This window comes from Podarcis raffonei, chromosome 11, assembly GCF_027172205.1.
Source record: "Podarcis raffonei isolate rPodRaf1 chromosome 11, rPodRaf1.pri, whole genome shotgun sequence".
Lineage (NCBI taxonomy): Eukaryota > Metazoa > Chordata > Lepidosauria > Squamata > Lacertidae > Podarcis > Podarcis raffonei.
In genome coordinates, this window is record NC_070612.1 from 46,095,102 (window position 1) to 46,109,651 (window position 14,550).

A 14,550-nucleotide genomic window follows, 5' to 3' on the forward strand; every position below is an offset into this window, starting at 1 on the left:
GCCAAAGGCCTATCTAGTCCAGTATCGTCTTCACTTGCGATTCAAATCCAATGGCATTCAGAGACATGCTGCCTCTGACATGTAGCCAAAATACAGCCCTCATAGCTAGTAGCCGTTGACTTATCTGCCATGAATTTCCCTAATCCTCTTTTAAAGCCATATAAGTTTAAAGCTGCCGCTACAACTTGTGGGGGCAAATCGCAAAGTTAAACTTTGTGCTGTGGTACTTTCTTTTGCCTGTTCTGACTCTTCTGTCGCCTTCTGCAAGACAATCTGCAGGAAGGCAGTTTGGATCATGGCCGTTTTGTCCTTTAAAGATCTTTCGAGCGCATCAGAAAAAAATGTCAACGAATCAACCGATATTTTTCAATGTCTGTTTTGTGTTCAAATTGCTACTCGAAATTTCAACATGGAATTATAGGTTGCCTCAGAAATATGCACATCTGTCTTTGTATGTGTGTGTATACCAGCTCTATAATGAGGGGAGTCATCTAATGAAATATATTAGTCAGTAGGAGAATTGTTATTATTCATTATTATTCATTCTTCAAGAATTATTCATTCTTTCTTGGGAAAGAGCCATACTGAAGCAGCAGCAAAATCCTATACATATCTATTCAGAAGTAAGCTCTACTGAGTTCAGTAGGACTTACTTCTAACTAAGTGCAAAGGATTGAAGCCTTTGTGGGATTTACTTCTGATTTAGGGTTGCCATACGTCTGGATTTTCAATGATGGAATTAGTGTCTGAGGGGGATTTCGGGGCAACTTGATGCAGTCAGAACGACTATAGTTGTTTAAAGATGACCGCGAATACAGTGTAGCAAATTTACCAACTCTTACTGAGAACCAAAATTATGCAACTGTAACCTTTTTTGAAAAATATACAATCCCCAGCAGACATGTGAAAGAGTCTTTTACAGTCAATTTTACTACAAATCAATACAAGCCACTGCTCTCCAAAACGCCTCTTAGGATTGTGCAAGAGTAAAAAAACCTAGAATTTGGCAATAAATGTTTAATGTTGATAATATTTTAGTAATTTGCTCTTTGCATCAGGTAAGGTGCAGGTTACTGAGCTGCCTTGTCTAAACAGAACTGTTCTGTTAGGAACATAGGAAGCTTATTCGGTATTCTCAACATTGAAAAGTAGTGACTCTTCTGTGCGTCTTCAGAAATTCAGAGGGGATGGTAGTGGTGGGAGCTTTGGTGATGTGACAGCATTGGACCAAGGACCTTCTGCATACAAGTGATTTGTTCTACCACTGAGCTAAGACCCTTCTCCAGGATTTTGTGATGAAGTTGAATACAATGATTCATAATGTAAATTCTCTGACAACTGCACACACATCTTGTTATGTTTCGAGAAAAGGTTGAACCCCACAGAGGATTCTACCTTAATAAATGATCCCAACCTCCCATTTCCTTGAATTTCTGAAGTCCTGATACTTTGAAGATAGAAGCAAACTTCCCCATTGCATTTTCTTATCTTTCTATAACAGCTGTTTCATTTCATTTATCCAGGTCCTATTTCCTTGTGGTATTTTTCCAGTTTCCTGGAAGCTATTGTCCTGTTCTCCACTTGTATCCCTCCTCTTTGCACACACAGATTCCTAGTTTCCCTTCTGTAGTTCTCATCAGAGCACTTCAGATGTTCCTCACAGTTTTTCGACGGCATCTCATTTGCCATTCCTTCGTTATATAGCACCAATTTTTATATTACCCATTTTTAACATTGACCAACTTTTTTTTCCTCTCCTCTACTTATAGTTCACATATAGCAGGGTTCCCAACCTTTTTTTGGCCATGCCCCACCTAAGCATCTCTAAAATCCTGATGCCCACCCTCCGTGACATATAATTCTTATTATTCAAAAAGTGAACCCCTATTCACGTGGAGGAAGCCTAAAAGGCCATTAACTGTTAATAACTCATTCTCGAATTGCCCCCCTTAAAAATCAAATTGCCCCCCTGTGGGGCAGGTGCCCCACTTGGGAACCTCCGACATATAGGAATTAACGTCACAGGGGCTTTCACTTGGCTACTATCAAGACTAAAGTTACTATTTTGATGCCTCCACAGCAGCCTATAATTCCTTATGAATTCCACCGAAAAGGCTCCTTATAGGAATCCAAAATGTCATTTGAAACCTACAGAATGTGACTGCCCAGCCTTCAAGGCTGGGTCCATGGCAGGGGGGCCAACTTAAATAAAATATTGGGGTGGGGGGCAGGTAAGCCCCACCCTGCATAATCAACCACACAAACCATTTGAATGGCAATTCCCATCAACTGGGGTGGTGGTGGCGCCCCTCAAATATTTTTTGGGGGGTGAAGACCCCTCAGAGTTGGCTCCTATGGTCCATGGGCATAGCCAGGATTTATGTTGTGTGGCAGGGCAGGACAACCCACCTGTCATCATCCTCTTCCTGGCTTTGTCTAGCAGATTCAGTATGAAACGTCTCAAGAAAAGCTGAATTACCCTGAGTGCTCAGAAAAAATCTGTCAAAATCTTTCTACAACTTCTGCTTTTAGTTAAGAATGCTTATTTATTTACTTGATTTTGTGGGAGGGGGCAACTTGTCCCCCTGCCCACGCCTGGGTCTTCTTTATCTCGCCCTGTTCCTGAATTTCTTTGCAAATCATGGGTGTAGGCAGGATTTATTTTGGGAAGAGGGCAGGCTTTATGTTGGGGTGTGTGTGTGTGTGCAGAACCGAGTTACCTGCGACACAATTGGGTTAGTTAAGTACTTTTATTTATTTGTTTGATGGCAGGCAGCTGCACCCCCCCCCGCCCCGGTTACGCCCTTGTTGCAAGTGTTGTTCCTCCCTTCCCCTTTTCTAAGGGATATAAATAATAATAATAATAATAATAATAATAATAATAATAATAATAATAATAATAATAATGGCCAGTGGGATCCCCCGCAGAGCTGTTGACTCACGATCCCGGCATTGTCACCGAGAGAAGTTTTAGAGGCAGTTCTTCCCGCGATCTGGCCGCCCCTCCGGGGGAAACGGAGAAGCGTGGCGCCAAATTTGGGCGACGAGTCCAACATTTCCCCTCTCCGCCTTCTTCCCCCTTTCCCCGCCGCGAGAGAAACGCGGGAAGGGAGCCTGCGATCTCCGCCCCGCACCGATCCACTCGAAAGATGCTCTCAGCCAATGGATCTAAGCGGGGAGCGCGCGCAACGAGCAAGCGAGACCGGAGCGATTCCCTCCCCCTAAAAAAAAAAAAAAACCAAAACACGCGGGCGGGAAGCAGCGGGTCTTGCGCAGGGACGATCGCCGCCTCCTTCCTCCTCCGCCTCCCTTGGCTCCTTACGCACTTACACCTCTCCCCGCGTCGCCAGAGGGAATGAACAGTCTCCCGAGGCCTCTCCAGAGTGACTCTGGGCGAAACCATCCCGTCGCAAGGGGCGGGTGGGTTCTAGAGCCGACACGCGCGCGCGCGCGCGCAAAGCCCCCCCCCCGCCACCGTTTCCCCTCAGAGGCGGGAGGCAGTTTGAGAAAGAGCCGCGCTCGGGTTTTCCCCCCCTCTTCCCCCCCCCGCGCCACGCGCTCCGTGCAACATCCCGTCCAGCGCCGCTCGCTCGCCGTCGAGAGGATTAGGCGGGATTTGTGGGCTGAAGGCATGTGGCGAGGGCTCTGAGGGGGGTGGGAAAAAAGCCCCGCGGGGTTGTTGTTTTCCCCTTCTTCCCCGCCCGCCTCCTGGGCGAGCGGAGCGCCCTGCATGTCTGTGTCGCTCGGCGAGGGAGGGAAGCAGGCAGCAGGCAGGCGCAGGCGCAGCGCCCGCCCGTCCGCTCGCCTGCCTGCAGCCCGGGCTCCCTCGCTCACTAGTGCAGTTGCCGGGGCGTTGATGGCAGCGGCGGAGCGCGCCCGGAGCACGACGGTGGCGCCGCCGCCTTGGGGCCCCGAGCCCAACATGGGCAGCCGGCACGGAGGCAGCAGCAGCAGCGGCGGCCGCAGCGGCAGCTCCGGGGCCCCTCAGCGGCGGGACGGCGACGGGCGCCGTGGCCCCTCGAGGGCCAGCCAGCTCTCCTGACCTGCCTGCCTGCCGCGCTCTCCCCCTCCTCCCCCGGCGCTCCCCGCCGAAGAATGTCCGCCAAGTCCAAGGGGACCACCTCCTCCTCCGCCACCTCGTCGTCCGTGTCGTCTCCGGCCGAAGGGCTGCCGGCAGCCTCCAAAGCCAAGGTGAAGGAGCAGATCAAGATCATCGTGGACGATTTGGAATTAGTCCTGGGGGACCTGAAGGACGTGGCTAAGGAGCTGAAGGAGGTGAGAGGGAAAGAGTGGGGGAGAGAGAGAGGAGGAAAAAAGAGAGAATAAACACCACCACCCCCTCCGATCCGATCTGTCTGCCTGCGGGAGAGGATCGGGTAGAGTCCGGCCCCTTTCCCCCCCAGGCGGGACCGGCCCAACTCTTGGGCAACTGTGACAGGCGGCAGGAAGAGCCGCCGTCTCCTAAGCCGGCGTGGACTGGACTGCGCCAGACTTGTTACACTTTCGAGTCTTGCCTGGCCACCACGAGCGATCAACTAGTGGCTCCGTCTTTGGGAGCGACGGGGTGGCGGGGTGGGGGGGTGGGGGTGGGTTTGGGGATGCAGAAGCCCAGCCAGTCGCTTCCTATCCGCGGGGCTCGGGGTGCCGGATCGCCTTGCGCCAAGAAAGCTACCTCTCCTTGATCTTACTAACCCTCCGTGGGTGTGTGTGTGAGGGATGTGATCGAGACGGGGCGGCGCGCAGGCTTTGGGGTTGCCCACCTCTTTGGGATGACTTATGAACAGCCGAGAGGACTCCCCAAAGCTATCCCCGGGCGCGGATGGGAGTAGCTTGGGACGTGGGGGGGGGGAGAGGAAGAGGCTGCGATGCTTTGCCCGGCACCACCCACCCACCCCATTCCGCCCACAGAGTTTGGTTTGTAAGTGGCGGGGAGGAGGGGGCAGGAGGAGGAGTTGTGCCTCTCCATCTTTCCGCGTAAAGGGCTGTGTGGGCATTTCTCCCCTCCCTCCCTCTCTCTCCTGCTTCCCCTCCCCACCCCAGATCTTGGGATCCAGATTTAGCGTTTAGTCATTGCATTAACTAAGGAGATGCTTCCTTCCCTGACAGCAGCGACGCCGCTTCACGCCTTTGGTTCCCCTCCCCTCTTTTTCCCGAGGGTGGTTATTTCTGTGCTTTCTTCTGCCGGCTGTTATTTTTAGGAGGTTGGGGCGACGTCGCCGCTTGGAGCTTGTCAAAGTAAAGTTCCTGCGTAGAGCAAAAGGGGAGATTCCTTGCAGGGAGAGAAGGGGGCAGGGAAAGCTGGCAGTCTAGGCCTGGGAGGGATTCTGCTAGGTTTTGGATACTCCTGCTTCCTTCCCAGATCCCACGGCCTCAACACAGATGGTGTCTTCTGTGCAGGAATTGACTGTGGTGATCCTCAACGCCTTAATGCCAACCCTTAAGGATCTGCAATCCTTGCATGCAGGCACAAGGCAGAACTCTGTTTAGTCTGATGACTCCATCAACACTGTGATCTAAATACATTTGTACTTGCTGTTTCATTGCAAACATAGTTTCATCGGCATCATTTCCCCAAACTTCATCTACTAGTATGGTTGGATGTGATCTTCGTAGAATTTGAAGGTGGTGGGTGCTTTTCTTTCTAAAGTGGACTTTTACAAGACTTGGACCTTTTGTTTTTGTACTGATGGTTACAGGTTGTGACAGATGATGGTGTTTTTAGTTCAGTGGAATCAGAAGAAATCTCCATGTACTTATATATTTTTTATCAACAACTGTCAAAATTCAGCAGGCTGCATCCCCTCGTCTTCATCAGAGAAATATGTACAGGGTGAGCTGGGATCTTGGTAGCTCCGAGAGAAAGGTTGTGGAGAGCAGCAGGCTGTTAGTTCCTATTCATCTTGTTTGATGCTATAAACTTGGAGTTCAGCATCCTGAAGCTGGTCACTGAGTTGGACAGGTCTGAATTACAAGAGTGAATTAAAAAATGAGTTGCTGGTACAACTTGAGAATTATTAGGCAGAGGCTAATTAGGAAGTCGGTCCCAGTTATTGGGATTTCCTTCTTAGTAAACATATATAGGATTGGACTCTCAAGGTATCAAGGGTGGAGAATGGACCAGTTTTGCAAACACCAAGAAACACTTCCCACATTTGGAAATATAATTGCCAGAAATGTCTGGACTTTCCTTTTCAGGCCTGAAACACAGAGCCAGTGCACAAAATATCTATTTGTCTCATATAGTTTAGGAACCAATGTAATATTTCCTTAGCCAGTGGCAAATGTCAGCTCCTATAGCTTAATTTGCAGGCAGAATGCAATTACTGTGTTGGATGCTCTGAAGTAGCAAAACATTGCAATTCAAATAACACAACTTATCTGTCCATTTTGGAGATTCCTCAGATCTTTATTAGTTTGTGTGTGTGTGTGTGCGGCACAACTGGTGGACAGATGGTGGGATTAGAAGCTGAAATTCAAGTCTGAAGCACGTGTGCGTTGCTTTGTAATCCTGTACATTACATTATACAAGACCCTCTCTCTCCTGCCCCCGTTTCCTAATTTCATAGAGGTTTAACAAGATTTTTTTCCCCCTAAGGGAAACAAATTGCTCAGAAACAAATTTTCATTTCCTGGAGAAAGCTGTATGAAGGATCAGAAATATCCTTCCCCCCCCCCACCAACTCCACTTTCTCTACATTTCTCCTTGCAGATATGCCAATAGCTTGTTATCTTAATGTGCATATTCTGTCTTCCAAGTATTTGTGGGTGTTTGGTATTTTTATGTGAACATGTAACACACACAGATATACAATCTGTGGCGTTGGAGCCTCATATACCCCCTCCAACCTCATTTTATATCTTCTGAAGCTGCCCTTTCTTTCATTCTGTCCCATCAGAATTCCCTTCTTCCTTCTTGCTCATTTCCTTCTTATTTTTCCTTGCCTTTGAGCATGGTTCCCTCCCCCTCTCCTCCTCCAGAACAACTGAACAGACTAGTGTTTTGTTTGAGAAATATACATTGATATAGATTGAGCTGCATTGGTTTGTTGATCAGAACTGGATGAATAGGCAGTCCACAAATGAATTGTATAAATAAATAAGCAAATAATATTAATAAAAGCACTCTGAACATTGAATGGAAAGTAACTGCATCCCATGCAGTGGGACTTCCTTCTAAGCAGACCTGAACAGAATTGGGAATTCTAATCTGAGGTAGCCATGGTGAAAATCAAAGAAGGCCAATATTTTTTCTGGGTTAGTTAATCCAGAACACTTTTGTCTGAGGCTTCATTTATCACTTGAGTTTGGCTCCACCCCTTTATGGCATGCAGACCTTGACATATTTTCCCTGATGGAATGTGGCCCTTGACAGGCAAAAAAACGATTGCCCTCCCCTTGGCTTACAGTAACAATATTCTCTTTAAATTTCAAGGAGTCCGTGGCTTTTACAATAGTTCATAGTATTTTAGGATCCGGAAAGAGTGCCTTATTTTCTCAGACTTTGTTCTGTTTCTGGAAGTGGAACTCTTAGGTTTAGGTAAGCAGATTTGTTTAATATCATCGGCTCTGAGAAGAACAACAATGAACAACAATTTGTGGCCTTTGCTGCTCGCTGCCAAGAGTAATTGTTTATGGCTGCAATAGTTTCATGGAAGAAGTGAAGCTACAGCGCCTGTTAGTAAAGGCTTGTAATGACAACTTTATGCACCTAAAGCAGCATGTTTTCCTTTTTTTAAAATGCTAGTTACTGTTGGAAGATAAAGAACCCTGTTCATTAGTTCACAGCTCATGTCTTGTCTTATGTTTTCTTTGAAATCCTGAAGTGCCTGACTAATTTTTCCTTTTTTTAAAAAACACCCTCTTGCTGCACAAGCAAGACAGCAACAGAAGTGTGGTCTTAACTTCCAGATTTTGCATTTACATATTATATTTTATTTACAGTCCACGTTCCTCCATGGAAGTCAGGGACACAGTGTCTGTAAAGTGTCCAGGTGACCTCCCATCTCGGCAACAAACCCAGATTAGTTTAGCTTCAGTAAGATTGTAGCATAACTGTGCCTTCAGGCCATGCCCCAAAAGCTGGCTTTGGAATTGAAAAAACACATCTTTCACTCTTTTAAAAAATAGGCTGCCCTTCTGTTTTGTTCAAGAGGTTGAGTTGGATCCAGAGAGTCTTCTCCCAATGAAGGAAGTACCTTTGGAACCACCCACTGGAAATCAAGATTCTGTGGGTGTGGGTAATCAACCAAGTCGTACACTGAAATTAATTAAAAGCTCAGTTAGTCTTGTCCGTTAACTTCAGTGGATCTGAATAAATACTGTTCAGTTCAGGCATAGAACATCATCAGGGCATTTTGGTTCTCTCTGTAATGATAGCATCTCTGCCTAACACAGTTGAGAGGAATCAGGATCAGCCCATTCAGGGCTATAGTTCATAGAGAAGAGGTCCCTACCTTACTGAGAGTTTGAGACCCATTGGATACCTGTACCTGGTTTAGCTGGCCAGTTGAAGTCGTTTTCAAGGTGTGGCCACTGTCATATGCTGAAAGCTTCTAGGAGCCATAAGTGAGAGCTGAGTGCAGGATGGGGACCAAAGGTGGACAAACTACTCCAGAAGGAGCACAACATGCCCCCCACCAGAGGTACTACCCCTCCTCGAACACCCCTAACATTCCTGGTTGTGGTACCACTTAGCATAGCAGTGTAGCAATAGTTGTGACAGAGTCATCTTCAGGCAAAGTAACGCCAGAAATTTAGACACCTGGTTGGAAGAGAGCTGTGTGTGCTGCCTGGTTCTGCAACATAGGAGTGATGTTGGCTGCCCTTGGTGGGAGTCTTCTGAAACTGAAGAGCCCAGCAAAGCCATAACAGATGAAATGGAGACTCCTTTAATACAGTTTGCCATGTAAACTTGACAGTGGGGTTGGGGCCTGGCATGATGGTGGCCAATTAAGAAATGACATACATTAAGACCATTTGCACATTAAAATATTGATGTGCGTATTCTGTATATAGCTTAACTCCATTATACTCATTTATTGATTTATTATATGTTCCTATGAATGTAATGGACTGAATCGCTTGTCTTTAGGAATCTAGCTTAATGGCACTTGGCTTCTAAATCAACAAAAGAATGTTTAGGGTTGTTTTTTTTAAGCATATTGAGTCACCATAATTCAGGCATGTGCCTTGTATTGTTTTTCTGTTGACCTGCATTGCAGCTGGACAGATGTTCATCTTTACCTTCAAAATAATTCCCTCTGCTTTTCCCTCCTAAAAATGTGTTAGCTGTACTTTTAAAGTGGAAACATGTCTGGTTCCACTGAACAATTTTGAAAATGGTACCTACCTACCCATGAATACATACAGGAAGTATGGTTTCCTTTTTGCTTTTCCACGTGGTAAAGAAGTGAACCAACACCCTTTTAAAAAGGTCATTTGATTTTGACGGCACATTGCATATTCATGGTAGAGGATAAGGAGGGATCATAGGATTATAGAATCATAGAACTGTAGCATTGGAAGAGACCCGGAGGGTCATTCTGTTCAACCCCCTGCTATGCAGGAATCTCAACTAAAGCATCCATGACAGATGGCCATCCAACCTCTGCTTAAAAACCTCCAAGGAAGGAAAGTCTGCTACCTTCCACAGCAACCCTGAACATAGATTAATCGCCAGGAAAAGGGGATCTGAAGACCTTGGGATGTAAATGCCACAATTGTACTGCCAGGAAGCATTCCACAAGAACAAGGAAGGGATTTACTGGGACCCAGGATGTGAGCAGATAATTAGGAAGGCAGACAGCCATTTCAACCGATCATTTTATTAGAAATATAAGAAACTGTCTTATACTAAGTCACACTGTTCGTTCTTCTAATTGTATTGTCAGCACTGACTAACAGTGGCTCTTAGGTGTTTTAAGTCTTTCCCAGCACTACCTGAAGATGCCAGGAACTGATCTAGAGACATTTCTGCATGCAAGGCATGTGCTCTGCCGCTGAACATTATCTGCGCTGTAGACAAGAGGGGTGTACAGGCCAGGGGAGCAGCAGAACGTTTAGTCCCCAAGCTACCAAAAGATGTTCACAATTTACAGCAGAGCTTTCCAAACTGTGTGTCATGAAATGTTAGTGTGTCGGTTGCAGTATGTAGGTTTGTCGCTCCTCTCACTCTTCCTGGGGCTGGAAAGGGGTGTGTGTCTAAAATGATGCATGTCTAAAAAGTGTGTCACCAACATGACAAGTTTGGAAAGTTCTGATTTGCAGGAGAACCATGGCACAATTTAAACATAGTTGCACAAAAAGGAATCTTGATACTGTAACTTACTATTGCATGTATAAAGTGTTGCTTCCAACTACATTCTGACTGTTACTAAGACTGTCATAAACCTAATTGAACTCAATCACATTGACTTCTAAGTTGCAGTGTAAACCACTGATGGGAAACCTGTGGCTCTCCAGATGGTGTTGAACTTCATTTTCCATCAGCCCCCAGCAGTATGGGGAGTGATTAGGAATGATGAGACTTGTGGCAACATCTGGTGGGCCATAGGTAACCCATATCTCTTGAATGCCAATAGGATAATCTGAGTTGGGATATGGTGTAGCAGTTTGAGAAAGGTTTAAATCTCAAACAGGTAGATGCCAATGCTTCGGGAAGTACCGTATTTTTTGCACCATAACACTCACTTTTTTCCTCCTAGAAAGTAAGGGGAAATGTCTGTGCGTGTTATGGAGGAAATGCCTACGAGTGGCATGCCTACGGATTTTCCGCTAAAAACTATGTGCATGTTATGGTCGGGTGCGTGTTATAGAGCGAAAAATACGGTACTTGTCTTTGAATGTTTCCTCCTAGAAAGGCCATGTATAGGGCAGAAAATACTTCTGAGAAACAAGGCCTATTGAGGAGGATGAGTCATAACTGTGGTGTCTAAGAGGAACTGGACATAGAGGAAATGGTTAAATTTCCTTCATGAGCACAAATAACCCCATGTATGAGATAAGTCAACAGGCGCAAGGTCAGCCAAGCCAGTTGCTATGGCAACGGCCCAGTGCCATAGTTGGAAGCACTGATTGCTCACCCCCCACCCACTCAACTGTACTGGACTGCAACATAGCACACCTCAATAAGCAGGGAGTGGGAATTCCACCATGTGACCTGCTTTCCTGCAGACTTCAGTCTACAACTGAGGCACAGATTTGTCAATTAAACTCCACATAAATCCCAGATTAAAATTATTGTAAAAAACAAAACAAAAAACACTGTTGTGAAAGAAGACATTTTGTGAGAATCTACTGCAAGAAAAAGGAAATATATATATAAGATCTTAGGATCTTAACCCTTCAGTCTCAATTCCCTATTGAGACTAACCTTAAATATTGAACTGAATTCCACTATTTACCCTCTTCCACTTCATCCCATACCTCTGTTTCCTCTCTCCGTGTTCAACTTTACATGGCAAGCTCCCTGTAATAACACTCAGTGTTTTGGTTCTTGCACTTTAAATTCTATGTGCAAGGTATTAAGTACATACTAATAGTTAATAGGATCTGTGAGCCAGTGTGGTGTAGTGGTTAAGAGCGGTAGACTCGTAATCTGGTGAACCGGGTTCACGTCTCCGCTCCTCCACATGCAGCTGCTGGGTGACCTTGGGCTAGTCACACTTCTCTGAAGTCTCTCAGCCCCACTCACCTCACAGAGTGTTTGTTGTGGGGGAGGAAGAGAAAGGAGGATGTTAGCTGCTTTGAGACTCCTTCAGGTAGTGTGATAAAGCGGGATATCAAATCCAAACTCTTCTTCTTCTTCTTCTTCTTCTTCTTCAAATATGAGCTAAATAAGTGACAAAGATAAAGAGTAATTTTGTCAGAATGGTACAGTAGGAAGTTTCCATTCTGAGTTATAACTAGCTTTTTCAGATTTCATTGTCAATTTGCTTGACCTATTCTATAATATGCTGTTTAGGTTTTTTCCACTTTGAAACATAATTCTATCTGTCACTTATGGGTTTCCAACCCATTTCAAAAATACAGTGGTACCTCGGATTAAGTACTTAATTCGTTCCGGAGGTCCGTACTTAACCTGAAACTGTTCTTAACCTGAAGCACCACTTTAGCTAATGGGGCCTCCTGCTGCTGCCGCACCGCTGGAGCACAATTTCTGTTCTCATCCTGAAGCAAAGTTCTTAACCTGAAGCACTATTTCTGGGTTAGCGGAGTCTGTAACCTGAAGCATATGTAACCTGAAGTGTCTGTAACCCGAGGTACCACTGTACTTGGCTGGACTGCATGAAGAAGTATTGGACTGATTATGCTTTCTCTATTAGGCATTTAATCTCTAAAGAGATCTGGAGTTAGTGCATGCTAAATCTCCTAGAAATCTAGGTTCTCCATTAGAGGAATTAAATATAGAACATTGTGTAAGTTCAGTTCAAAGCTCAACCATCAAAGTGTTCTGTTGGTGAAGTCTCCGGTAACGTCAGTATTGTGCTTTCTTGAAACATTTGATCTCTGTCCCACGCTGTCTGAATTGCCAAGAGCAGCGGCTTTCAAAGGTTGTTGTGATGGGCTTCCCTACGTCGGCACTTCCAACTGAAAATAGTTTAGAGATTTTCTAAACAGCCCCATGGTGTGTAAACTTCTTAGAATCATCGAATTGTAGAGTTGGAAGGGACCGCAAGGGTCATCTAGTCCAACTCCCTGCAATGCAGGAATTTTTGCCCAATGTGGGGCTCAAACCCATGACCCTGAGATCTCATGCTCTATTGAGTGAGCTATCCCAGCTACTGCTGGCTTGTGGCCTGGCTGGGGTCACTTGCAGGTTCCACTAGTGCAGGGGTCGGCAAGCTTTACCTTGCCTGGGGGAGATCCCTCTGTGGGCTGGATTGCATGTCTGCGTGAGCGAGCATCCAGCATCTGCACATGCGCAGATGCAATTTCCGGCACAGCAGAAGCGAGTCCCTGCACCATGCTGGTATAGCTCAGCATATGGGGACTCACCAAGCAGCCGGCTTGGTTCAGGGGCAGCTTGTGGGCTGGTTTAATGACCCCCCCATGGGCCGCTTGTGGCCCATGGTCCTTAGGTTGCCGACCCCTGCACTAGTGTGACTCTGTCTCAAGCCCAGTGGCAGCTCTGTTGTCCTGTCACTAAGTGTTTTGCATATGGGCTGCACTGCCCAAGGCTTGGCCCGTTCATAGAAAATGAAATTTCTTATCACATGAGTGGAGAAGCTCTGGCCTACGAGCCTGATTCATCCAGCTCTGGCATGTGTGGCTGTTTTATTTTCCAGCCGTGCCTACTTGCCCACACCTTATGTCATGCCTCCAGCTGTCAAAAGTTGGTTTGTGTAGTGTGGGAGGAGCTATGGATCTAGTCCATCAGGCAGATCCACTTCCCCATCCCTGCTTTAGCTTGCAGGCCTTCACCATACCATGGTTTGGGCATTAGAAAGGTCACTAGAAAAGTCGCTGGCCATGAAACAATTCTGTACTTCTAGTTCCTGAGAAGAGGGACACGGGTGGTGCTGTGGTTTAAACCACTGAGCCTCTTCGGCTTGCCAATCAGAAGGTCAGCGGTTCGAATCCCTGTGATGGGGTGAGCTCCCTTTGCTCGGTCCCAGCTCCTGCCAACCTAGCAGTTTGAAAGCACACCAGTGCAGGTAGATAAATAGTTACTGCTCCAGCAGGAATGTAAACAGCATTTCTGTGTGCTGCTCTGGTTTCAGTGTTCCACTGCACCAGAAGTGGCTTAGTCATGCTGGCCACATGACCTGGAAAACTGTCTGTGGACAAGCGCCAGCTCCCTTGGCCTGTAAAGCGAGATGAGCGCCACAACCCCAGAGTCGTCTGCGACTGGACTTAACTGTCAGGGGTCCTTTACCTTTACCTTTTTTAGTTCCAGAGAACAGGGAAAATCTGTCCTGTTTCACCAATAAAAACCCAAGGTCTGTTAGGGAAAGGTGGAGTTAGGGCTCATTTTGTGGAGGGAGTAAGATGGTGCATACCAGCTTCTCATCCAGTTAAGATACATTCTCAACCTCCAAGGTTCAGAACAAGGTCAGATGGTTTTGGTGCTTGGCAAAAATGCACAATTTCCCCATGCACATTTTTGCTACTTGTGCAGACTGAATATGTACTTCAGATACTTTAGAAATATGAGCTTGTGGAAAGGACTGAATGAATTAAACAAAATAAAGTGAAATCATAGTACAGACTTGTGTTTAGTCTACTGACATTGTCATTTTCCAGGCTTTCTTCTTTCCATACAGAATTTGCTGAGAGTGTCATATGTATTTCGGTTTTTCCATTTGATTTTCTTGCATTGCATCACATCACATGGCAAATACTTCTGTGGATATCAAACCTCATCAGCCTGAACAAATTCTTGAAAGTTATTTGTGAAATATTTGCATAACTTGTAATAAGCAAATGAATGAGATTTAGCTTTTTATCAAAAGGGAGCAGACATGGTAGCTGTTGCCAATAATTTACAGAGATTGATCCAAAATAGAGGATATCTAGACTGTATGGTATGCAAGAAAAATAATGGCTACT

The 14,550-nt window shown here is 46.0% G+C and overlaps 1 protein-coding gene across 2 annotated transcripts in view; it reads left to right on the forward strand.

Moving 5' to 3' along the window:
• Positions 1-3,553: 3,553 nt before the first annotated feature.
• Positions 3,554-14,550, forward strand: part of PRR16 (proline rich 16) — a 124,746-nt gene continuing 113,749 nt past the window's right edge. For both annotated transcript variants that reach the window (XM_053407813.1, XM_053407814.1), the window contains exon 1: positions 3,554-4,275. In XM_053407813.1, coding sequence (XP_053263788.1) covers positions 4,096-4,275 — 180 coding nt within the window. In that variant the 5' untranslated portion in view covers positions 3,554-4,095. The remainder of the gene's footprint in view (positions 4,276-14,550) is intronic.